This window comes from Nerophis ophidion, linkage group LG23 (genome assembly GCF_033978795.1).
Source record: "Nerophis ophidion isolate RoL-2023_Sa linkage group LG23, RoL_Noph_v1.0, whole genome shotgun sequence".
Classification (NCBI taxonomy): Eukaryota; Metazoa; Chordata; class Actinopteri; order Syngnathiformes; family Syngnathidae; genus Nerophis; species Nerophis ophidion.
This window is the reverse complement of record NC_084633.1, coordinates 11,392,579-11,418,587: the sequence shown is the minus strand read 5'-3', so window position 1 is coordinate 11,418,587 and position 26,009 is coordinate 11,392,579. Positions and strand designations below refer to the sequence as shown.

The 26,009-nt window shown below is 38.9% G+C and overlaps 1 protein-coding gene across 2 annotated transcripts in view; it reads left to right on the top strand.

Moving 5' to 3' along the window:
- The first annotated feature begins 710 nt into the window (after window positions 1-710).
- Window positions 711-26,009, top strand: part of crebbpb (CREB binding protein b) — a 69,531-nt gene continuing 44,232 nt past the window's right edge. The window contains exons 1-2 of one of the 2 annotated variants that reach the window (XM_061884816.1): window positions 711-1,381; window positions 1,466-1,551. In XM_061884816.1, coding sequence (XP_061740800.1) covers window positions 1,467-1,551 — 85 coding nt within the window. In that variant the 5' untranslated portion in view covers window positions 711-1,381; window position 1,466. The remainder of the gene's footprint in view (window positions 1,382-1,465; window positions 1,552-26,009) is intronic. The other variant, XM_061884815.1, reaches the window with a different exon arrangement.

Here is a 26,009-nt window from a genome sequence, read left to right as displayed (position 1 = left end):
GCATGTATAAATCTATTTACATATATATACATATATACACACACATGTATATATATGTACATATATATATGTATGTACATATATACATGTGTGTGTATATATATGTATATATATATGTAAATGGATGTATACATGCATACATATACCGATATATATATATATATATACTGTATATATATGTATATGTGTGTGTGTGTATATATATATATATATATATACACATGTATATGTATATATACATGTATATGTGAGTGTGTGTATATATATATATATATATATATATATATATATATATGTGTGTGTGTGTGTGTAACAAAATGTAAAGCCATAGGCTCACACAAGTTCCGTAAATAATCCAAATTTGGAAAACAGCATCATATAAAGCGTTTTAAAGTACATTTCTTATTATTTTTTAAAGGCAAAACAAGGTTGGGTATTGAGAAACTTACATTTATGAAAATGAAACTTAGCCAATGGTATAATGACGTTGCAAAGGTAAAAAAAAATCCTCCATTTTTATTTTTTTTAATTTTTTTATGTGGGCAGTCATATTTTATATTGTTCTTCATTTTTGTCCCAAAAATTGATTGTACTACGGCAGAATTTGCTGTACGTCTTCTTGACGCACAGCCTTACGTCACTACGTCACTACGTCACAGCACCGTCCCCCGCCCCTCCTCCCCCTCTCAGTCTAGCTGGGAAGAAAAAAAAAAAACTTTTTTGTATCGTAGGAATCAACAGCCGCCATCTTGACGCGGCTCGGATTCGGGATTTCTGGGCTAGCATTAATTGTAAAAATACCGAGCGGGGCCACCCGGACACACCCCGGACGGCATTTTCTCGCCCTCAATCGAAGCCTGAGCTCCCCCGGCGAGGATTAATGCAAACATGTGAGGGCTTCTCGGGGTTTTGTCGTGCCGTACATTTGATTTCCCTTTTAGCGAGCACCGCTTCTCGCCGTAGCTCCGCGTCGAGACGCTGGATTTCCGCGGACGACAGCGGCGATAAAAATAATCCGCCTCATAGGAAATATTTGTCGATTTTTGCTCTTTTTATTTGAGCCGGTGGTGGATTTTAAGGAGGCTCGATTCGACGGCGAAAAAAAATGACTCCGCGCAGACGTGAAACCGGCGATCCCCGGAAAAATGGCTTCGCTTTCGCTTTGTGTGATAATTCGTAGTTGAGTCGGTATTTATTTTTCCCGGAGCAAAATAATTTTGGATGCAGTTATTGAGGATAATTATGTGGGTGTTGGGTGTTGGATTATCATGGGGTGATCTTCCGTGGCGAAGCGTGGCGCTGTTGCCTTTCTTTTGAAATCCTTCTCTCCGGGCAGAGAAAAAATACTTCCACTGAGCCTTGAACGCACTGTCATACTAAAGTAAGCTATTTATTATTATTATTATTACTCTTTTTTAAAGTTTTGCATCCTAAAGCTTTTTTTTTCTGCCACAACAACTATCAGAATGTCCGACAATCTGCTGGATGTTGGACCCCCCACTGCAAAGCGACCCAAGCTGAACTCTCCTCTCTCAGCATCGGATGGTCCAGGTGAGTCCTGCTTCCTGACACTCCAACAAGCTAATGTGTGCACATTTGATTTGTCAACACCCCTCTCATAATGCCATGCAGTCCTGTAGTTGGTCTTGTTTGTTGATGCATCGTTGCAATTCGTGCAGGGGAGAAAGCACTCTAGTTTTCCCCCCTGCACTGGTCCAAAAGATACACTATATTGCCAAAAGTATTTTGTCACATGACTCACATATGAACTTGAAAATGCCATCCCATTTTATATCTTTTAGGGTTCAATGTGATGTCGGTCCACTTTTTGCAGCTATTACAGCTTCAACCCTTCTGGAAAGGCTGTCCACAAGGTTGTAGAGTGTGTTTTTTTTGGGGGGGGAATTTTCCACCATTCTTCTAAAAGCGCATTGGTGAGGTCACACAAGGATGGTCGAGAAGGCCTGGCACTCAGTCTCCGTTCTAATTTATCTCAAAGGTGTTTTATTGGGTTCAGGGCAGGACTCTGTGCAGGGCGGTCAGGTTCATCAACACCAGACACCTTTATAATCCTTAATAAATATATTTATTGAATAATACTTCAACAAAATATGAATTTAAGTTCATAAACTGCGAAAAGAAATGCTACAATGCAGCTAGATTTTTTGTGGACATGTTCCATAAATATTTATGTTAAAGATTTCTTTTTTTGTAAAGAAATGTTTAGAATTAAGTTCATGAATCCAGATGGATCTCTATTACAATCCCCAATATTTCTATGTGTAGAAATATTTATTTATAATTGAATCACTTGTTTGTTTTTCAACAAGTTTTTAGTTATTTTTATATCTTTTTTTTCAAATAGTTCAAGAAAGACCACTATAAATGAGCAATATTTTGCACTGTTATACAATTTTATAAATCAGAAACGGGTGACATAGTGCTGTATTTTACTTCATCTTTTTTTTTCAACCAAAAATGCTTTGCTCTGATTAGGGGGTACATCCATGAAAAAAGGTTGAGAACCACTGCCCTAGGGCAGTGGTTCTCAAATGGGGGTACGCGTACCCCTGGGGGTACTTAAAGGTATGCCAAGGGGTAGGTGAGATTTTTAAAAATAGCAACAATTCAAAAATCCTTTATATATATATTTATTGAATAATACTTAAACAAAATATGAATGCAAGTTCATAAACTGTGAAAAGAAATGAAACAATGCAATATTCAGTGTTGACAGCTAGATTTTTTTGTGGACATGTTCTCTAAATATTGATGTTAAAGATTTTTTTTTTTTTTGAAGAAATGTTTAGAATTAAGTTAATGAATCCAGATAGATCTCTATTACAATCCCCAAAGAGGGCACTTTAAGTTGATGATTACTTCTATGTGTAGAAATATTTATTTATAATTGAATCTCGTCTATTTTTCAACAAGTTTTTAGTTATTTTTATATCTTTTTTTCCAAATTGTTCAAGAAAGACCACTACAAATGAGCAATATTTTGCACTGTTATACAATTTAATAAATCAGAAACTGATGACATAGTGCTGTATTTTACTTCTTTATCTCTTTTTTTTCAACCAAAAATGCTCTGCTCTGATTAGGGGGTACCGTATTTTCCGTGCTATAAGCCGCGCCTTCAATGAATGGCATATTTTAAAACTTTGTTCACCTATAAGCCGCACCGGGTCATAAGCCGTGCGCTAAAGGGAATGTCAAAAAAACAGTCAGATAGGTCAGTCAAACTTTAATAATATATTACATACAAACCAGTCTGCAAATGTGCAATCACAACAATAGTAACACTCAAAATATAATGCGCAAATGTGCAATCACAACAATAGTAACACTCAAAATATTCCAGAGCAATAGCAACATCAATAACTCAACGTTGCTTGAACGTTAATGTCACAGCACACAAAATCAACATTTAAAGCTCACTTTCTGAAGTTATTCCTCATCCATAAATCCCTCGAATTCTTCTTCTTCGGTGTCTGAATTAAAAAGTTGGGCGAATATGGCATCCAAAACGGCGGGCTCCGTCTCGTCGAAATCATCAGAGTCAGTGTCGCTGTTGTTGTTGTACGCGTGTCTCTTAGTTGGAGCCATTTTGTGGTCGTCTTTACAGAAACACACAAATGAAATGAATCGTATTAGCCGCGCACTTCTTCTACGGGGGCGTGCGCTTACCTTGGCGGTTGCGTACCATAGAAGAAGAAGCGCTTCCTCTTTCCAGGTGGGCGGGTGCTTACCTTGGCGGTTGCTTACCATAGAAGAAGAAGCGCTTCCTCTTCTACGGGGATAAAAGATAGCGGCTGTTTACCGTAGTTGCGAGACCTAAACTTTATGAAAATAAATATTTATATTAATCCATATATAAGGCGCACCGGATTATAAGCCGCACTGTCTGCTTTTGAGAACATTTGTGGTTTTTAGGTGCGGCTTATAGCGCGGAAAATACGGTACTTGAATAAAAAAAAATGTTCACAGGGGGTACATCACTGAAAAAAGGTTGAAAACCACTGCCCTAGGGTTCAATGTTATGTCGGTCCACCTTTTGCAGCTATTACAGCTTCAACCCTTCTGGAAAGGCTGTCCACAATGTTGCGGAGTGTGTTTTTTTTAGGAATTTTCCACCATTCTTCAAAAAACACATTGGTGTGGTCACACACGGATGTTGGTCGAGAAGGCTTGGCACTCATCCTTCCATCTTCTTCCGCTTATCCGAGGTTGGGTCGCAGTGGCAGCAGCCTAAGCAGGGAAGCCCAGACTTTTCTCACCCCAGCCACTTCGTCCAGCTATTCCCGGGGAATCCCGAGGCGTTCCCAGGCCAGCCGGGAGACATAGTCTTTTCAACATGTTCTGGATCTTCCCTGTGGCCTCCTACCGGTTGGACGTGCCCTAAACACCTCCCTAGGGAGGCGTTTGGGTGACATCCTGACCAGATGCCCGAACCACCTCATCTGGCTTCTCTCGATGTGGAGGAGCAGCGGATTTACTTGAGTCCCTCCCGGATGACAGAGCTTCTCACCCTATCTCTAAGGGAGAGAGCCCCGCCACCCGGCGGAGGAAACTCATTTCGGCCGCTTGTACCCGTGATCTTGTCCTTTCGGTTATGACCTAAAGCTCATGACCATAGGTGAGGATGGGAACGTATATCGTGGCACTCCGTCTCCGTTCTAATTCATCCCAAAGGTGTTCTATTGGGTTCAGGTCAGGACTCTGTGCAGGCCAGTCAAGTTAATCCACACCAGACTCTGTCATCCATGTCTTTATGGACCTTGCTTTGTCCACTGCTGCACAGTCATGTTGGAAGAGGAAGGGGTCCGCTCCAAACCGTTCCCACAAGGTTGGGAGCATGGAATATTCCAAAATATTTCGGTATCCTGGAGCATTCAAAGTTTCTTTCACTGGAACTAAGGGGCCAAATCCAACTCCTAAAAAAACACTACACCATATTTCCTCCTCCACCAAAGTTCACACTTGGCACAATGCAGTCCAAAATGTACCGTTCTCCAGGCAACTTCCAAACCCAGACTCGTCCACCAGATTGCCAGATGGAAAAGCTTGATGCATTATTTCAGAGAACACCTCTCCACTGCTCTAGAGTCCAGTGGTGACGTGTTTTACACCAGTGGTTCTTAAATGGGGGTACTTGAAGGTATGCCAAGGGGTACGTGAGATTTAAAAAATATATTTTAAAAATAGCAACAATTCAAAAATCGTTTTATAACTATATTTATTGATTAATACTTCAACAAAAATATGAGTATAAGTATATAAACTGTGAGAAAAAAAATACAACAATGCAATATTCAGTGTTGACAGCTAGATTTTTTGTGGACATGTTCCATAAATATTGATGTTAAAGATTTCTTTTTTTTTTGAAGAAAAGTTTAGAATTAAGTTCATGAATCCAAATGGGTCTCGATTAAAATCCCCAAAGATTACATTGATTACTTCTATGTGTAGAAATATTTATTTATAATTTAATCACTTGTTTATTTATCAACAAGTTTTTAGTTATTTTTAGATTTCTTTTTCCAAATAGTTCTAGAAAGACCACTACAAATGAGCAATATTTTGCACTGTTATACAATTTGATAAATCAGAAACTGATGACATAGTGCTGTATTTTACTTCTTTATCTCTTTTTTTCAACCAAAAATGCTGTGCTCTGATTATGGGGTACTTGAATTAAAAAAATGTTCACAGGGGGTACATCATTGAAAAAAGATTGAGAACCACTGCTTTACACCACTGCATCTGACGTGTTGCGTTGGACTTGGTGATTTCTGCCTTAGATGAAGCTGCTCGGCCATGGAAACCTATTCCATGAAGCTCTCTGCGTACTGTACGTGGGTTAATTAAATGGTCACGTGAAGTTTGGAGCTCTGTAGCAACTGACTGTGCAGAAAGTCGGCAACCTCTTTGCACTATATGCTTCACCATCTGCTGACCCCTCTCTGTCAGTTTATGTGGCCTACCAATTCGTGGCTGAGTTGCTGTTGTTCCCAAACTCTTCCTTTTTCTTGTAATAATGCCGAGGAGTATTTAGGGGCGAGGAAATTTTACGACTAGATTTGTTGCACAAGTGGCATCCTACGATAGTTCCACTCTGGAAATCACTGAGAGCGGCCCATTCTTTCACAAATGTTTGTAGAAACAGTCCCCATGCCTAAATGCTGGATTTTTTACACCTGTAGCCAAGTCATTAGGACACCTGATTCTGATCATTTGGATGGGTGGCCAAATACTTTTGGCAATATAGTGTACTTTTGAAACATTTTGCCTCTGTTTTTCCAGGCTTAAATTTCCTGCAGGGCTAAACAAGGTATAGGGCTCAAGTCAATGTACTTAATCACCCAAAATTAGAACTATAAACCCCTTTATTTATTAAATTGCAATTATTGAAATTCAACAATTTTGGTGCATTTGCAAACAGCTAAAATTATGTATAAAGCAAACTATAACCTACTACCTGGGAATGTACAATTCTTCTCAACAAAAGACGAGAAATATAACCTTAGAGAAAAATTTAATTTAAAACTAGAGATGTCCGATACTGGCTTTATTGCCGAAATCCGATGTCCCGATATTGTCCAACTCTTAATTACAGATATATACAGTCGTGGAATTACAACATTATTATTAGAGGTGTCGTATAATGGCTTTTTTGCCGATACTGTCCAACTCTTGGTTACCGATACAGATATATACAGTCGTGGAATCAACACATTATTATGACTAATTTTGTTTTGATGCCCCGCTGGATGCATTGAACAATGTAACAAGGTATTCCAAAATAAATCAACTCAAGTTATGGGAAAAAATGCCAACAGGGCACTGCCATATTTATTATTGAAGTCACAAAGTGTATTATTTTTTTTAACATGCTTCAAAACAGCAGCTTAGAATTTGGCACATGCTCTCCTTGAGAGAGCATGGTGAGGTTGAATTGGGCGGGGGTGTATATTGTAGCGTCCTGGAAGAGTTAGTGCTGCAAGGGTTTCTAAGTATTTGTTCTGTTTAGTTTATGTTGTGTTACGGTGCAGATGTTCTCCTCAACTGTGTTTGTCAGTCTTGTTTGGTGTGGGTTCAAAGTGTGGCACATATTTGTAACAGTGTTAAAGTTGTTTATACGGCCACCATCAGTGTGACCCGTATGGCTGTTGACCAATTATGCGTTGCATTCACTTGTGTGTGAAAAGCCATAGATATTATGTGACTGGGCCGGCACGTACACAGCAGTGTTTTAAAAAGTCATACATTTTACTTTTTGGAACCGATACCGATAATTTGCGATATTACATTTTAAAGCATTTATTGGCCTATAAACCCTGTTTCCATATGAGTTGGGAAATTGTGTTGGATGTAAATATAAACGGAATAAAAGGATTTGCAAATCCTTTTCAACCCATATTCAATTGAATGCACTACAAAGACAAGATATTTGATGTTCAAACTCATAACCTTTTTTTTATTTTGCAAATAATAATTAACATAGAATTTCATGGCTGCAACACGTGCCAAAGTAGTTGGGAAGGGGCATGTTCACCACTGTGTTACATCACCTTTTCTTTTAACAACACTCAATAAACATTTGGGAACTGAGAAAATTAATTGTTGAAGCTTTGAAGGTGGAATTCTTTCCCATTCTTGTTTTATGTAGAGTTTCAGTCGTTCAACAGTCCGTGGTCTCCGCTGTCGTATTTTACGCTTCATAATGCGCCACACATTTTCGATGGGAGACAGGTCTGGACTGCAGGCGGGCCAGGAAACTACCCGCACTCTTTTCTTACGAAGCCACGTTGTTGTAACACATGCTGAATGTGGCTTGGCATTGTCTTGCTGAAATAAGCCGGGACGTCCATGAGAAAGAAGGCGCTTAGATGGCAAAATATGTTGTTCCAAAAGCTGTATGTACCTTCCAGCATTAATGGTATCTTTTTAAATATTGATGTCGTTTTTTTATACAGTGCCGTCTGAGGGATCGAAAGTCACGGTCATTCAATGTTTGTTTCCGGCCATGCTGCTTACGTGAAGTGATTTCTCCAGATTCTCTGAAACCTTTGATGATATTATGGACCATAGATGTTGAAATCCCTAAATTTCTTGCAATTGCACTTTGAGAAACGTTGTTCTTAAACTGTTTGACTATATGCACACGCAGTTGTGGACAAAGGGGTGTACCTCGCCCCATCCTTTCTTGTGAAAGACTGAGCATTTTTTGGGAAGTTGTTTTTATACCCAATCATGGCACTGGTGCTTTTTAGAGGTGGTATAGTACCGAATGTGATTCATTAGTATTGTTGCACTATACTACTACCGGTATACTGTACAACCCTAATACTGACACTGCTAATAATATCAATGCTACCAATTTATGGAGGGATCTGGTACTTTTATGTGTCATGTACTGACCATGACAATGCTAACACACCTACAGTTGCTTTTATATTGTCCTCTACTTCAGGTGTACCCAAAGTGCGTCCGGGCGGCCAAATTTTTTTGTTTTCAGAATTCTATACATATTAGGTGTGTAATGATTGATTGATATGTTAAAAGATCAATTTGTATTCCTAAATTTCAAGTACAGTTGTGCTCAAAAGTTTACATACACTTGTAGAGAACATAATGTCATTGCTGTCTTGAGTTTCCAATAATTTCTACAACTCTTATTTTTTTGTGATAGAGTGATTGGAGCACATACTAGTTTGTCACAAAAAACAATCATGAAGTTTGGTTCTTTCATTAATTTATTATGGGTCTACTGAAAATGTGTCAATCTGCTGGGTTAAAAGTATACATACAGTAATGTTAATATATGGTTGCATGTCCATTGGCAAGTTTCACTGCAATAAGGTGCTTTTGGTAGCCATTTTCAAGCTTCTGGCAATCTTCTGGTTGAAATTTTTGACCACTCCTCTTGACAAAATTGGTGCAGTTCAGCTAAATTTGTTGGTTTTCTGACCACATAACTTTCCTACAGAAGTTCTTATCTTGGTCCATGTGATGTCGGATAAAACAAAAATTTAGCTGTTTGGCCACAATACTCAGCAATATGTTTGTGGGAAAGAAGGTAAGGCCTTTAATTCCAGGAACACCACACCTCCCGTCAAGCATGGTGGTGGTAGTATTATGCTCTGTGTCTGTTTTGCTGCCAATGAAACTGGTACTTTACAGAGAGTAAATGGGACAATGAAAAAGGATGATTACCTCCAAATTCGTCAGGACAACCTATAATCATCAGCCCGGAGGTTGGGTCTTGGGCGCAGTTGGTTGTTCCAACAGGACAATGACCCCAAACACACGCCAAAAGTGGTAAAGGAATGGCTAAATCAGGCTAAAATTAAGGTTTTAGAATGGCCTTCCCAATGTCTTGACTTAAACGTGTGGACAATACTGAAGAAACAAGTCTCATGTCCAGAAAACCAACCCATTCAGCTGAACTGCACACATTTTGTCAAGAGGAGTGGTCAAAAATTCAACCAGAAGCTTGTGGATGGCTACCAAAAGCGCTTTTTTGCAGTGAAACTCGCCAAGGGACATGTAAGCAAATATTAACATTGCTGTATGTATACTTTTGACCCAGCAGATTTGGTCACATTTTCAGTAGACCTATAATAAATTCATATAAGAACCAAACTTTATGAATGTTTTTTTGTGACCAACATGTATGTGCTCCAATCGCTCTATCACAAAAATATAAGAGTTGTAGAAATTATTGGAAACTCAAGACAGCCATGACATTATGTTCTTTACAAGTGTATGTGAACTTTTGAGCACGACTGTAAATCGATCTGTGCTCGGCAAGTTTGCTTTCCGGAAGATACGTGTCAAATCAAGATGGTTTTAAAAGGGATTTGATCGATTTTTTTCCAATACTAGAAAAGGGAAACATTGGATTTAAGAACGGCAGAATTTATATGAACTTAGGCACTTTTAATGATAAAGACAGCAGATACCTGCAGTGGATTAGAAAAGGTCATCCACACAAACACACTCAGCTTAAGCACTATTGCAAAAGCCACATCAAAGACAGACGACACAACACAATAATATAAAGCCGCGACACAACTTTAAGCCACAAAAGATGCGACCAACACAAAAGAAGTGACATTGGAGCAGGTTACAGCGACACACTGACTTCAGTAACACATCTGGCAACCCAGGAAAAAGCATTTCATCAGCGACGGGTCAACACCATCAACAGGGTTGGGGGGGGCATACATGTTTCCGCACACCTGGGACACTGTCCTTCAACAGCAACGCCAGGGCAGAGAACAGAATACAGATATGGCCTGGTCGAGGAACTTTATTTAGCAGGTAGATCTACTATTAAAATGTTGTTTACTGTCGTTTTATTGAAAATCACTTTGCACTTTATTCAAAAAAGATGTGAATGCATTGGCTATCAATTGTTATTTACTTTCTTGTTTGTCTACATAGTTAATTTATAACTAATTTCCTTAGAAGAAATAACAGGAATAGCTCGCATTCTGACACGTAACTTCTTCCCGGAAGTGAAAACCAGTGGTGGTCAACCATGCTAAGATGGCAGCAACAAGAGGCCTGAATCTTCCTGCAAAAAGCAGATATGATCAAAAAAATTCTTACTATGCAATGGAAGAGATCCCTATACTTTATGGAAAAAAGATGTTGAGTGATATGAAGGATTACATCGGTCGTGTTCCCAGACATATCGAACGATTGTGCTCATTCTACACGACAAAACAGATGGACACTTGAAAAAACATGGCGATCTTCAACTTCTTTGTATGTGACTGGGTAAAGAACACTGGTAGTAAGACTCCCGGATATATAAGCATTGTTTTTGCTCGGGTAAAGTTGCATTTCATGATTTAACTTTGGTTAACGGTTGGGGGCAACTCTGCGCTGCTGATCCGTCTCTGCTCGGAGTGGTCTCCTGCCATGGACTGGACTCTCACTATTATGTTACATCCACTATGGACTGGACGCTCACAATATTATGTCATACCCACTCGACCTTCCATTGCATCCGGTCTCCCCTAGAGGGGGGTCACCCACATCTGCGGTCCTCTCCAAGGTTTCTCACAGTCATTCACATTGACGTCCCACTGGGTTGTGAGTTTTTCCTTGCCCTTTTGTGGGCTCAGTACCGAGGATGTCTCTGTGGCTTGTGCAACCCTTTGAGACACTTGGGATTTAGAGCTATATAAACAAACATTGATTAATTGATTGAACTTCACATCTAAGCGTCCATGTTTGTTTGCTGTTGCATGCGCCGTTTACGAATAGCGTTTTTCCCCGTCTTTATCAAAATGTAACTATTGATGTCAACATTGCGTATGTGCTGAAAGCTTCATGTATGATTGTTGCCTTTGGTAAAAACTTAACTCGTTCAGGTTTTGCACACATTTGCTTTCTTGTATTTAGACACAAGTTCGTGCTTTTCGTAACACTTGTAGCAAACGGGTTTAGGAAATGCAAATAATCTCAAAATAATACTTAAATGGGAAATCATTTTCTTCTTCCTTAGGAGGTGGGGCTACATAAAATATTTGAGAAGCTCCATCAGAACATTGACTTACTAAGTCATAATAATGACATACTTAGTATCTCAGGTAACTAGGACTACGACTGAGAAACGCATATCCATGCGTTTTTCATTGTTTCCACAAATCTTGCACTCTTTTGCCCGTTTGGATAACCTTTCGAAGAATTCTGAAGAAACATTTATCCTTTCTGCAATTTGAACAGTTTGTACAGCCAAAAACAACACAAGCTTAGGGCATTTTTCTTTGAGAGAGGCCATTGAAAACAAAGGTAGCTTGACCACCACCAGTATTCATTGGGCGTGAGCCGGACATGTCAGTAACTTACCAGCTATATATGAAACTTCACCTGTAGTGTCCAGTATTCATTATTTATTTCATAATCTCACGAGTTGATTTTTTTGGGGGGCTAAAAAGTTACGGATTCGATTTAAACTCACTGAATCAGTTCGTATCGTATCATTCTAAAAAAAAGTATAATTCCTGACTCATATCGGCAACTACATTCTGAATTGAACTGTTGTTAAAACAATTAATTACACAGTAATATATATTCATACAGACCTCTTTAAATCTCACTCGGTCACTGATTGCATGTCCACAAGGCTAACTAGTTGCCTTCTAACTAGTGTGTTGTTCTCCGCTACCTTTATAATGGATATGTTGGTATGGGTCTAAAAGCTTCACTCATTGTGCTACTTTACGTTTTAAACGCTGTTTGGGCCGTGGCCCACTGGCTCATTATTATTTTGGAACTTGGAACCAAAACATTTTGGGCACCCCTGCTCAAACTATTATTGTTAATTTCCTGGTAATAGCTGCTAAATTTGTGCTGTAACGTGGTTCCATTTACACTTCTTAAAGGCCTACTGAAACCCACTACTACCCACCACGCAGTCTGATAGTTTATATATCAATGCTGAAATATTAAAATTGCAACACATGCCATTACGGCCTTTTTAGTTTACTAAATTGCAATTTTAAATTTCCCGGGAGTTTTGTCTTGAAAACGTTGTGTAATGATGACGTGTACGCAAGACGTCACAGGTTTTTAGGAAGTATGAGCACTACGCACACACAGAGCTAAATGTCGTCTGCTATAACGGCATAATTACACAGTATTTTGGAGAACTGTTTTGCTGAATCTTTTGAAATTTGTTCAATTAATATTGGAGAAGTCAAAGTAGCCAGATTGAGTTGGGAAGCTTTAGCCTTTAGCCACACAAACAAACTGATTCCTTGTTTAAAATTCACGGAGTTGAAACTTTCCTATGGATCACAGCGAAAGTGGATCCCGACAACTTGTCAACGAGCAGGTTTCTGTGAGAAAATTGTGGTTAAAAAGTCGCTTCTTACCGGATATCAGCTGAGCTTGCGCCGCCCCTACAGCTGCCGTCGACTTCCTCGAGACACTGCGCGTCAACACCCGGCCGTGGACGTACACTTCCGACTATCAGGTACTGTTAAATAAAAATATAAGAGATTTCCCAGAATTATCCTAGTAAATATATATGAATCCGCCTCAATGCAACGCGATTGCAATTGCGTTTTTTGTTTAATTATTTTTTTCTAGTCCGTCGCTATCAATATCCTCAAACACGAATCTTTCATCCTCGCTCAAATTAATGGGGAAATTGTCGTTTTCTCGGTCCGAATAGCACTTTTTGTTGTAGGCTCCCATTATAAACAATGTGAATATGTGAGGAGCCCTCAACGGGTGACGTCATCGTCTGCGACTTCCGGTAGAGGCAGGGCTTTTCTCCAGTTGCGAACTTTATCGTGGATGTTCTCTACTAAATCCTTCCAGCGAAAATATGGCAATATCGCGAAATGATCAAGTATGACACATAGAATGGACCTGCTATCCCCATTTAAATAAGAAAATCTCATTTCAGTAGGCCTTTAAAGGTTATTAACCATTTATTTCATTGTTTTGTTTCTAACTAGGTTAGCTAAGGGATGTAACAATAAATTATATAACGGTTAGAATTACAGTTTTCAGTTAAAATTATTGTAAATCCAGTGTTTCCACCAGAAAATGTGTTAGTTAAGGGGGTGTCTCTCCAGGGGGAGGAGGCGTCGTGGGTGGGTGTAAGGAACAGTGTAACTCGGCCTGTCGCCATCACGTCTATACTCCATCGCTGCCATCACAGCCTGGGGGGAGGCAATAGACTACAGACTCTGATTACATTGAACACATATTTATTAAAAAATAACCAAATAACAATATCTTAGAATGAATTCAAATATTTAGCCTTTTAAAATTACATCCATTTGCTGATTGGCGATATATGATATATACCTCGATATTTTTCTTCAAAGTAAAAACAAAACACAAAACAGTCCGAGTTACCTGAGATACTAAGTATGTCAATATTATGACTTAGTAAGTCATTATTATGACTTTATAATTTACTAAGTCAAAATAATGACTTACTAAGTCAAATTAATGACTTACTGTAAGTAAGCGTTTGAAAAAAAGAGTTAAAAGTGGGGTCACATGCTGACATGCTCAACTCATCATGCTTAATTTATTATGGCATTTGGGAAGCCTGTAGTTGATTTTTATTATGTAAATGTTATATTTTTATCAACATGTGATAGCAGGGACTGTGCTATTCAAATTCAGGCTGCTACATTACTAATCATTATTGTAACTACAGCTGAAAAGATAGTACAATAGCAGTAGGAAAGATTATTCATCCCTGAACACTGTGGAGTTCATATAGGCTTTATGATGCAGTTACATTATTATATAAACTCTCAGGGACTGCTTCAGGAAACTGTTTATTTAACATAGTGTTATTTTTTGCTGCTTCAACACAGAAAAAGGTAAAGTGAAATAACTTAGTTGTTAACTGTATAGGTCAGTAATGCTTGTCTTCAGACAGACGGGGCTTTGCTGTTCGTTTCATGTGGGGCACGCATGCACGCACACACATACGTGCACATACATGCACACACACACACACACACACACACACACAGTGTGCTAACGTTACGCTAAAAGCTAATTAGCCTTCACCTCAAGGACTGCGAGGTAGCTGAGCTGCCGCTTATGTTTCTAGAACGTCAACGGGATCATAATGATGTTACTAGTAGTTGTGTTGTACAGGACTGGGAGGCGGTTATTATAATTTGGGGAGAGTCTGCTGCCTTGTGCTTACCTGCTTAACACCTTACTGCGCACCCCACCGTCTTTCCTCTCTGCATGCCTGCGCCGTGAGCACTGACTCCATGCGCTCTGAATACGCACAGCTGATTGGCTGTTCCCGCTCTGCGTGTAACCAATCAGAGGATTATGGTTAAGCTTTAAGGGCTATAATGCAATTTTAAAATCGATGGATTCATGAACTTAATTCACAAAAAAATAAATCTTTAACATCAATATTTATGGAACATGTCCACAAAAAATCTAGCTGTCAACACTGAGTATTGCATTGTTGCATTTCTTTTCACATTTTATGAAGTTAGATTCATATTTTTGTTGAAGTATTATTCAATAAATATATTTATAAAGGATTTTTGAATTGTTGCTATTTTTAGAGTATTTAAAAAAAAATCTCACGTACCCCTTGACATACCTTCAAGTGCCCCCAGGGCTACGCGTAACCCCATTTGAGAACCACTGCTTTAAGGTGTCGCTTGTGGAGCAAGTGCTTCCTTCTTGCATGGTAGCCTCTCAGTCCATGGCGATGCAAAACACACTTGACTGTGGACACTGACACCCATGTTCCAGCAGCGTCAAATTCATTGCAGACCTGCTTTTTGGTGGTTCTCGGTTGACTCTTTATCATCCTGACCAATTTTCTGTCAGCAACTGGTAATAGCTTGCGTTTTCTTCCTGATCGTGACAGTGACAAAACTGTGCCATGCAATTTATACTTGTACAATTCAACAATTGTCTGCACAGTTGCTCTTGGGAACATAAGCTGCTTTGAAATGGCTCCAAGTGACTTTCCTGACTTCAAGTCAATGATTTTTTTTTTCACATCTGTGCTGAGTTCCATTGTCGCGTTTGTATCCGAGTCTGACTGCATCACATGAGCCCTATTTAAATAGGCTCAGAGAAGTCAACAGGTGTCGTCAATCATAATCTCTTACATAAAGTTAAGAGGCCATGCCATGAAGCTAATTTGATTTGAATGTAAGTTTTATACATCACCAAAATTGATTGTTGTATGCAGATTTAGTCACATTTTCAGTAGACCCATAATAAATTTATTAAAGAACCAAACTTCATGAATGTATTTTGTGACAAACAAGTATGTGCTCCAATCACTCTATCACAAAAAATAGGAGTTGTAGAAATTATTGGAAACCCAAGACAGCCATGACAATGTTCTTTACAAGTGTATGTAAACTTTTGACTGTGCGTGTGCGTGGGTGTGTTAATGTGTATGTACATCTGTGTATATTAGGGGTGTAACGGTATACAAAAATTTCAGTTCGGTACGCACCTCGGTTTAGAGGTCACGGTTCGGTTCATTTTCGGTACAGTAAGAAAAAACAAAATTAATAAATTTTTGGGTTATTTATTTACCAAATTTGTAAACAATGGCTTTATCCTTTTAACATTGGGAACACTATAATAATTCTACCCACGTTAATCCACATTAAACTGCCTCAAGTTGTTGCTTTGATTAAATACAATGACAAAACCTTTCACATCAGCAGGTCGTTACAATATAAAAAGTGCAACATTAAACAGTTTCAAGTCAGCTCATCATGCTTAATTTATTACAGCATTTGGGAAGCCTGTAGTTGACTTTTATTATACACACGCACACACACACACACACACACAGCAAAATGAGCTAACCTAACGCTAAAAGCTAATTAGCCTTCACCTCAACCCAGAACTATGAGAGAGCTGAGCTGCAGTTTAAGTTTCTAGAAGGTCAACGGGCTCATAGTGGTGTTTGTAATAGTTGTGACTGGAAAGTGTTTTTTATAATTTGGAGAGTGTACGATGTCAGCTGCTCACCTGCAAAACACATATCTGATCATCTTGACGCCGGAGCACTGACTCCATGCTTTCTGAATACGCACTGCTGATTGGCTGTTACATCGCTCTGAATACGCCCTGCTGATTGGCTGTTACATCGCTCTGAATACGCACTGCTGATTGGCTTTGTATGTAACCAATCAGATGGTTGTGTGGGCGGGACAGTGCTGGGTGTTCACTGCTCAGACAGAGGCAGCTGCAGAGCAGCTTGTTAAGACTTTAGCTTACAAACTCGTTCGATACACCCTCGTACCGAACCGAAACGGTTCAATACAAATACACGTACCGTTACACCCCTAGTGTATATGTATACATAATGGGCTGTCAAGTGATTATTTTTCTTTATCAGATTAATCATGCTCATTAATTGTGACTAATCATAATTAATCCCAGGTTATGACACACTTGCTTGATTACAATTTGCTTAACATAATACCCCATAATATACATGTAACATAATATAGCAAGCATGGTACAGACAGTGAACATACCCATAAACAACTTAGTGCACCATTTACATCTGCCTTTACTTTTTTTTTTCAACCAGTTGTTTGAACAAACAAGCCTTTTTAAGTTTTTAGATGATAGTGTTGATCTCTTTTTGGTACAACGCTAGTAGATGTGGTGATATGAATGACATCTTCTTGCAGAACTCTGTATTTGCTGATGTTAAGTATCTTACATGTGCTGGCTGTCTGTTTTTCAAAGTCATTATTTAACTTACCCTTGCTACTTTTGTTGACAACATTGATTGACGCAGGTAAACTCCATCAGCATTGAAGTTCTTTGTCTTTCTTCGCTCGGTGAAGTTAGTGTCGATGTAGCATCCATTTTAGCGGCATCCTCGTGTATGTGCTTTGCTTTATATGTGCGATGTGAACAAATTACCACAAGTTTTATCTGAAGTAAAACTGGCTGCCTTTCTTTGATCATCTTTGCACCGTGTAACATTAGGTGGTGACTTCTAAACAGTCAATGTAATAATCTTTAGCAAAGCGATTCTTAACTTTCACTTTTGCTTAGATCGTATGGATGGTATGAAGAAACATTTTTGTGGTTTTGAAACCATTGCTTTTTGATACCGGAGTATTCTCCAAAGGTGGGCCTACTAGGCAAAACCAACTTTTCTTATCTATTGGTACCTGTTTTTGTGTATTACTATAGGGCAGTGTTTCTCAACCTTTTTTCAGTGATGTACCCCCTGTGAACATTTTTTTAATTCAAGTACCCCCTAATCAGAGCAAAGCATTTTTGGTTGAAAAAAAGAGATAAAGAAGTAAAATACAGGACTATGTCATCAGTTTCTGATTTATTCAATTGTATAACAGTGCAAAATATCGCTTATTTGTAGTGGTCTTTCTTGAACTATTTGGGAAAAAAAGATATAAAAATAACTAAAAACTTGTTGAAAAGTAAACAAGTGATTCAATTATAAATAAAGATTTCTACACATAGAAGTAATCATTAACTTAAAGTTCCCTCTTTGGGGATTGTAATAGAGATCCATCTGGATTCATGAACTTAATTCGAAACATTTCTTCACGAAAAAAGAAATCTTTAACATCAACATTTATGGAACATGTCCACAAAAATCTATCTGTTAACACTCAATAGTGCATTGTTGTATTTTTTTTTTCACAGTTTATGAACTTGCATTCATATTTTTTTGAAGCATTATTCAATAAATATAATTATAAACGATTTTGAAATTGTTGCTATTTTTAGAATATTTAAAAAAAAATCTAAAGTACACCTTAGCATACCTTCAAGTACCTCTATTTGAGAACCACTGCTATAGGGGTCTGCATAAGTCCTGAAATTTTAAATCAAACCATGGTGGCATTGTGGGGATATTTGTAAAACAATCTTGCTTCCTTCATACTTTCTTCCAACCAGCAGTTCGGAATTTGACCAATTTGTGACATTTTTCCCAGTTTGTCCATACATGTTAAAAATTTACCCCAAGATCTTTGCACCATTGTAGTTCGATCCATCTGGATAAAACAATGCCTAAAACAGTCATTTGAATTGTTTACCATGTGAGCCCAAATCAAAACTGCTCTCGACATGGAATACACATGTAAGAACACACATGATTGTGGCAGACATGTGATGACTTTTGCTACAATATAGCCTGTCTAAATGCTAACTTTGATTTTCACTGGTGTTTTACAACAAGACGGTAACTGACATTTTGTTAATTATTTATATTGTTTATATTTTGACATTAAATTCTTGAATCATATTAAAACAAACAACAAAACCATAGGTCGCACAATTAAGTCACTTACTTGACACTGACCAGAATCATACATGTGCAACAGTGTATTACATTGTCGACTGAGAATTAAAAAGTGCCTGCCTGCAAATACATTTTTTTATCTGCGTTTGATCCATTTTGTATTATTTGCACAGCTATGTCATTTATTTTATGTAGAAATAATATATTGAGTTTAAGTAAAAAATATATCAAGATATACTTTTTCGTCTATCGCCCAGCCCTAATACAAAGTAGCGTATAATTCATTCTGTCAATAGACTCAATATGGATGCGTCTAAAACTCCAACATTGCTGACGGGAAGAAGACGCAAGAATATATTTCGAGGTAAAATATTAGGGATGTAACTTTTACTTTCTGAGAAGCAGTATATTTCTATTAGTCTGTAGTATGCTGTTTAACAGAAAAGTTAATTAACAGTTTAACCTTTAATAATGTAAATACCTCACAAACTGATGTTTGGTTCACTGGCTTCAAATATCTTTTCGGGATGGCGACTTCTCTAAGGTGTGCGCTGCCTTCCGCTCGAGTACAGCTGGACAGGAGCCAGCTAGCCCCCCAGTGGTATATAGAAAAACAAGCGAGAAAAATGGATGAATGGATTGAAGATGTATCAAGTAGTTTTTCAGTTTTGTCATATTTCCCTGTGGTGAACTTGTTTTTTTTGGTGATTACGTCTGTGCAATGCGACATAAAGGGCTGGCTCCAGACGAAATTGGCATGCATTGCCTTGCATAACGCAGATTTTCTTATCCTCCGCCAAATATGTTATGTTTTCGCCAGGGTTTGTTTGTCTCTCTGCCATTAACCTAACTGAAATATTTATCAGGGTTCCCCTTTATATAATTGAATGTGGCGTGCCGCCACAACATTTTCATTACCGCCGCACGTTGAAAATAATGTTGTTTTTTTACTTGAAAACAATTTATAGTTAAAAAAATAAAAATTATATATGTATATATAGTTTTTAAATGATGTTATATTCTTATGATAAACGGTGGAATTCCAACAGGTTTTACCTCCTGTGCAAACACTTTCGTGTCCGTGAGTCTGCGCTTCCCCAGACACACAACACTTCCTCATTTTCCGCCAATCACCTTTCAGGCATGAATGGTTTGTTTGCAAACACGGGAAAAACTGACATCAAATTCAAACCACACAAACGTAAAACATTATCAGCTTAGTCGTTAAATTATGAATTAATATATATATTGTAGCCTATTATTTGCGCACTATTGACAAGTGATGAACCGAAAACTTGATCAGCGGAAAAAGACTTTGGTTACTGAAAACAATACTGCCGAAACTGGATGTAAACAAAACGCATGCCATTGTCTGGAGTGTTGTCAGCATATCTGCAATGTTGACATAATTTCAATATATTGCAAAAATACACTACAAAATGTGCAAATAATAAGAGGAAAGCTCGCCTCTTTTGTGTGGGACAGAAGTAAAGAATCTCTAAACACGTCTACAGTCTTTTTTAACATCAGAGGAAGGTGCTACATTTGTTGCTAGTTGTTTTTATTTAAGTCATTAAATGTCTCTAAACACTTGAAAAAAATCTCAACCAAGGACTTTGTAGAATAAGTAGCAACAATTGAAAATATGGCAAAACGATAAAAATATGTTGATACTGACTAACAGATTTGCTTTTAAAGGCCTTCTGAAACCCACTACTACCGACCACGCAGTCTGATAGTTTATATATCAATGATGAAATATTAACATTGCAACACATGCCAATACAGCCTTTTTAGTTTACTAAATTGCAATTTTAAATTTCCCGCGATGTGTAGTGTTGAAAACGTCACGGTATGATGACGCGTGCGTTTGACATCACCGGTTGTAGCTTACATTATTTTCCTGCCCGATCCAAGCTATAAGTAGTCTGCTTTAATCGCATAATTACTCAGTATTCTGGACATCTGTGTTGCTGAATCTTTTGCAATTTGTTCAATTAATAATGGAGAAGTCAAAGTAGAAAGATGGAAGTGGGAAGCTTTTAGCCTTTAAAATTCTCGAAGATGAAGCTTTACTATGGATCAGAGTGGTCAAGCGAACATGGATCCCGACTACATGTCAACTGGCAGTTTTCGGTGAGAAAATTGTGGTAATAAGTCACCTCTTACCGGAGACATCAGCGGAGCTTGCGCCGTCCATGCAGCTGCCGTGACTTCCCTCAGAGACTCAGGCGTCAACACACCCGTGGCCACACCCCTCCGACTTCAGGTAACACAATAGGCAGATAAGGGATTTTCCAGAATTATCCTAGTAAATGTGTCTAAAAACATCTGAAACGCTCTCACTGTCGTCTCCTTTTTTTCTTTTTTTTTCTTACTTTTATTTCTTTATTTTATTTTTTTCTAGTCCTTCACTCTATTTCCTCATCCACGAATCTTTCATCCTTGCTCAAATTAATGGGGAAACTGTCGCTTTCTCGGTCCGAATTGCTCTTACTGCTGGCGGCTCACATTATAAACAATGTGAGGATATGAGGAGCCCTCACACTGGTGACGTCATGCGCACATCGTCTGCTACTTCCGGTACAGGCAAGGCTTTTTTATTAGCAAACAAAAGTTGCGAACTTTATCGTCGATGTTCTTTACTAAATCCTTTCAGCAAAAATATGGCAATATCGCGAAATGATCAAGTATGACACATAGAATGGACTTGCTATCCCCATTTAAATAAGAAAATCTAATTTCAGTAGGCATTTAAACGTATGTACACATTTTTGGAGCTTTTTTAGCAAATTATGTAAATTAATCTGGTGTCATGGTGACCACGTTCATAACACGACCCTACACCACGCCTCCACCGCCACAGGTATCTTGGCAGTCGAGGAGAAACCCTGGTTTTGGTTACATTTTGATGTTTTTCGGGAAATGTCCAAAAAGCAATTCCTTTCATCGTTCAGCGTTCCACGCCCCCACCTTGGCACCTTGTGCTACGCAGAGGTTTCTGTGAGATGTAGTTTATTTTCAGACCTGGCCAATACTAAAGTGCCAGAAAAAATACAGACTTAAGTTTTTGTTTGATACTGTGAAGAATCTGAAATGGAAATACCGCGGTATCTACAATACCGTTACACCCCTATGAAGTATGGTGTAGAAATGCATCCATATGCAGGAAATGTAGTCTTGGTTTTTTAGAAAATTCTTTCGGGGCTTGCGTGGCAGCATTTCATGCCGATTTTAGTCCTTTTTACATGAGTTTTACGCTTTCTTTCTTTTTTTTCCTCAACGGGTGTGCAAATGCCTCTGATTGGTTATTTGTGATTATCCAGGGTGTAAAACTTGGGTCGGTTCATCACCGCAAGGGCATGACAACATGATGTCCACTGGGTTTGTACAGATAAACACAAACATCACAAACCCATCTGCACACAAAGCGGTCATGGCTTTCTAGACTAATGGTCTTGAAAGTCCTTCAAGGTGTAAAATGGGCTGGGTTGAATAATTAAGTAGCTCACAAAGTCTGGGTTTGAGACAGAGGAGAAGATGTTTTGGTCTCTGCTCCACTCAGACTTGCATCCAATCACTGCTGTTTTCTCCTTATAACAATGAAGGAACTTCTTATCTAATGAATCCATTTCTCCCTTGTATCCCAGCCGGTGTAATTTCCACGGAATAGTTCGGAAATATTACCATGGCGCTATCGTGAGCGATGACGTTACCCTCTCAATATGGCTTCTGGCAACGCATTGTGGGATACTTTAGCCAAACAGCTGAAGCCCTCAACTGCTGGGATGTTACTGACGTCACGTCCGGCTCACGTCCCGGCCAACGAATCCTGGGGGTGATCAAGCTAGCTGTGTTTTCAATGGGTACTAGGCGCCATTTAGCCTTTCTTGAAGAAAAAAAGGCCTTATGCTTGTGTTGTTTTCGACTGTACGAATAGTTCAGATCGCAGAATGGGTAAAGGTTTCTTCAAAGTTCCTCGAGATGTGTAGTTATATTTTGATAAAATGGGGGAAAGCACGCTACCCGAGTAGTAAACGGTGCGTGCATTAGGCAACAAACATGGCATGTTAGACGCAAAGTTAAATTATGAAATGCAACCAACCAGAGCAAAAGCGATAAATATTTTTCCAGGAGAGTCTTGATCCCAATTTTTTGACCCAGCCACACACAAAGTTGTAGACCTCTGTGCTTTTCCAAGTCTCCATATGTTTTGTCGTGTAGAATTGCGTATCGAGCACAATCGTTTATTTCTGGCAACGCCACCGACTTAATCCTTGATATCACTCGACATATTTTAAAAAAAAAGTACAGGGATCTATTCCTACATAGTTGTTCGTATCTCTTTTTTGCAGGAAGATGTAAATGCTTACTGAGATGAGATCTTATTTAAACGGGGATAGCAGGTCCATTCTATGTGTCATACTTGATCATTTTGCGATATTGCCATATTTTTGCTGAAAGGATTTAGTAGAGAACATCAACGATAAAGTTCGCAACTTTTGGTCGCTAATAAAAAAGCCTTGCCTTTACCGGAAGTAGCAGACGATGTGCGCGTGACGTCATGGGTTGTAGGGCTCCTCACATCCTCACATTGTTTACGATCATAGCCACCAGCAGCTAGAGCGATTCGGACCAAGAAAGCGTCAATTTCCCCATTGATTTGAGCGAGGATGAAAGATTGGTGGATGAGGATATTGACAGTGAAGGACTAGGAAAAAAAAAAGTAAAAAAAAAAAGGCAATTGCAGTGGGAGCGATTCAGATGTTATTAGACACATTTACTAGGATAATTCTGGAAAATCCCTTATCTGCCTATTGTGTTGCGAGGGTTTTAGTGAGATTTTAGAGTACCTGAAAGTCGGAGGGGTGTGGCCACGGGTGTAGTGACCGCCAGTGTCTCCGTGGGAGGAATTAATAGTCGCCGCAGCAGCTGCAGGAGGATATTAAGAGTGAAGAACTAGAAAAAAAATAAAATAAAAAGGCGATTGCAGTGGGAGCGATTCAGATGTTATTAGACACATTTACTAGGATAATTCTGGAAAATCCCTTATCTGCCTATTGTGTTGCTAGTGTTTTAGTGAGATTATAGAGTACCTGAAAGTCGGAGGGGTGTGGCCACGGGTGTAGTGACCGCCATTGTCTGCGTGGGAGGAGGTAATAGTCGCCGCAGCAGCTGCAGGAGGACTCAGGCTCCGCTCATAACTACGGTAAGAGCCAACTTATTAACACAATTTTCTCACCGAAACCTACCGGTTGACATGTGGTCGGAATCCATGTTCGCTTGACTGCTCTGTTAAACAATGAAACACCGTCTGTGTTTGTGTGTCTAAAAGCTTCCCACCTCCGTCTTTCTACTTTGACTCCTCCAAAATTAATTGAACAAATTGCAAAAGATTCAGCAACACAAATGTCCAGAATACTGTGTAATTATGTAATTAATGCAGACTACTTATAGCTTGGATCGGGCTGGAAAATAATGTCCGCTACAACCCGAGACGTCAAACGCACGCGTCATCATACCGCGACGTTTTCAACACGACACTTCGCGGGAAATTTAAAATTGCAATCTAGTAAACTAAAAAGGCCGTATTGGCATGTGTTGCAATGTTAATATTTCATCATTGATATATAAACTATCAGACTGCGTGGTAGTTGTGGGTTTCAGTTGGCCTTTAAACCTATTTTGTACTCAACCCGGGCGGTGCTTGCTGTACAACAGCGATCTTAGTTTGGTCGATCACCACTGGTTTTCACTTCCGGGAAAAAGTCACATGTTGGAATACCAGCTCTACACCAACCTTTATGTAGACCATAAGAAAGTGTTTTATATGAAAAATTCAAACCTCTTAAAATCAGTACATCACCTATATTTAATTTGTTGTCCATGCCTATCTTTTGATAATATGTGTGTGTGTCTCCATTAATGTGTTTTTGTGCCTTTTATCCACTTTTTACACACAGTATACACTGTAACTCTGTAGTCGTCCAAGTATTAGATTGCCAAATACCACACACAATGTAACATTGGCACATGGTTTTTGACTCTACACTGGAGCACCGGCGTACGCTTTGCTGAAATGCTCCTCCCCCTCCAAATCCTCCTGCGTAGCAAGACATGCACCTCCAAAAAAAGTCTTTACCTTGCAATGTGGATCGTAAGGGCTGTTATTCAATTGCTTTCAGTAAATTCAATGTTTATACGACTTGTTTAGAGTGCATGCATCCTACATTCTCAGATTTCATATCAACATTTCCAATAAAAGTGACGGTTAACACATTGATTAGTTTCAGAAACTACGCTTACGAGGTAAATAGTCACTAGTGTCTCGGTTACTCACTGAGTTGACTTTGCGGAAAACACTGCCCTTTTCAGCAAACAATTGCGTGTCATGAGCTATACAATGATCAAGGAGGCATCGTAATGACTGCACAGAAGCATAATCTATGCCTTAGGAGTACGGAAGGTCACCTTAGCACTCGCGGAGCTTCGGTATGTTAACAGGTTAGCCTATTTGCGGAAGAAGATGGAAAAAAAGATCAAACTCAAAGCTCACTTGTGTGTAACTGACTGGCTTAAATGGCAAGCTGTAGACTTACAATGTGTAGCGAAGCCTTTTTAAATTTTATTAAACATGTTTTTACCAATCTGCCCTTCATGAAGTGGTGGGCCTATGTATACACAGTGTGTTCATCTAGCTCGGGGTGAGTCCTTGAGAAACACATTTTTTGTCCTTCATAACATCATAAAAACTTGCAACTTCAAAAGCGAACCTTTTGGTGGCCTCTTTGCACATTTAGCACGTTAGCCGTCCTCCTTCCTCCACTGTGCCAGTCTGTATTTGTATGGCAGGTGACATTTCCTCAAACAGCCGATTTAATAATTTCAAACGGGGGAATTCAGGGAACTCCCTCCCCTCATCTGTCATGCTGCCTGCAGATCTGTGTGCAGCGGGATAGTTCCTGATATTGCCGCTACAGCCTACAGGATTTCTAACTTTCACTTTCGCTTATATGGCACAGACCGTATGAAGAAAAATTTAAGTGGTTTTAATGGCGGTGCAACAATATTAATTACATATTTTATTTATAGCCTACTATTCCGCGATTTATATTATTTGATTCCTGCACCTAGAAAGGAACTGCTTTTTTTAATGTTGCCTATTATTCAAAATTATTTTTTAAGAAAAGCCCTAAAGAGCATATGGGAGTCACTCTAG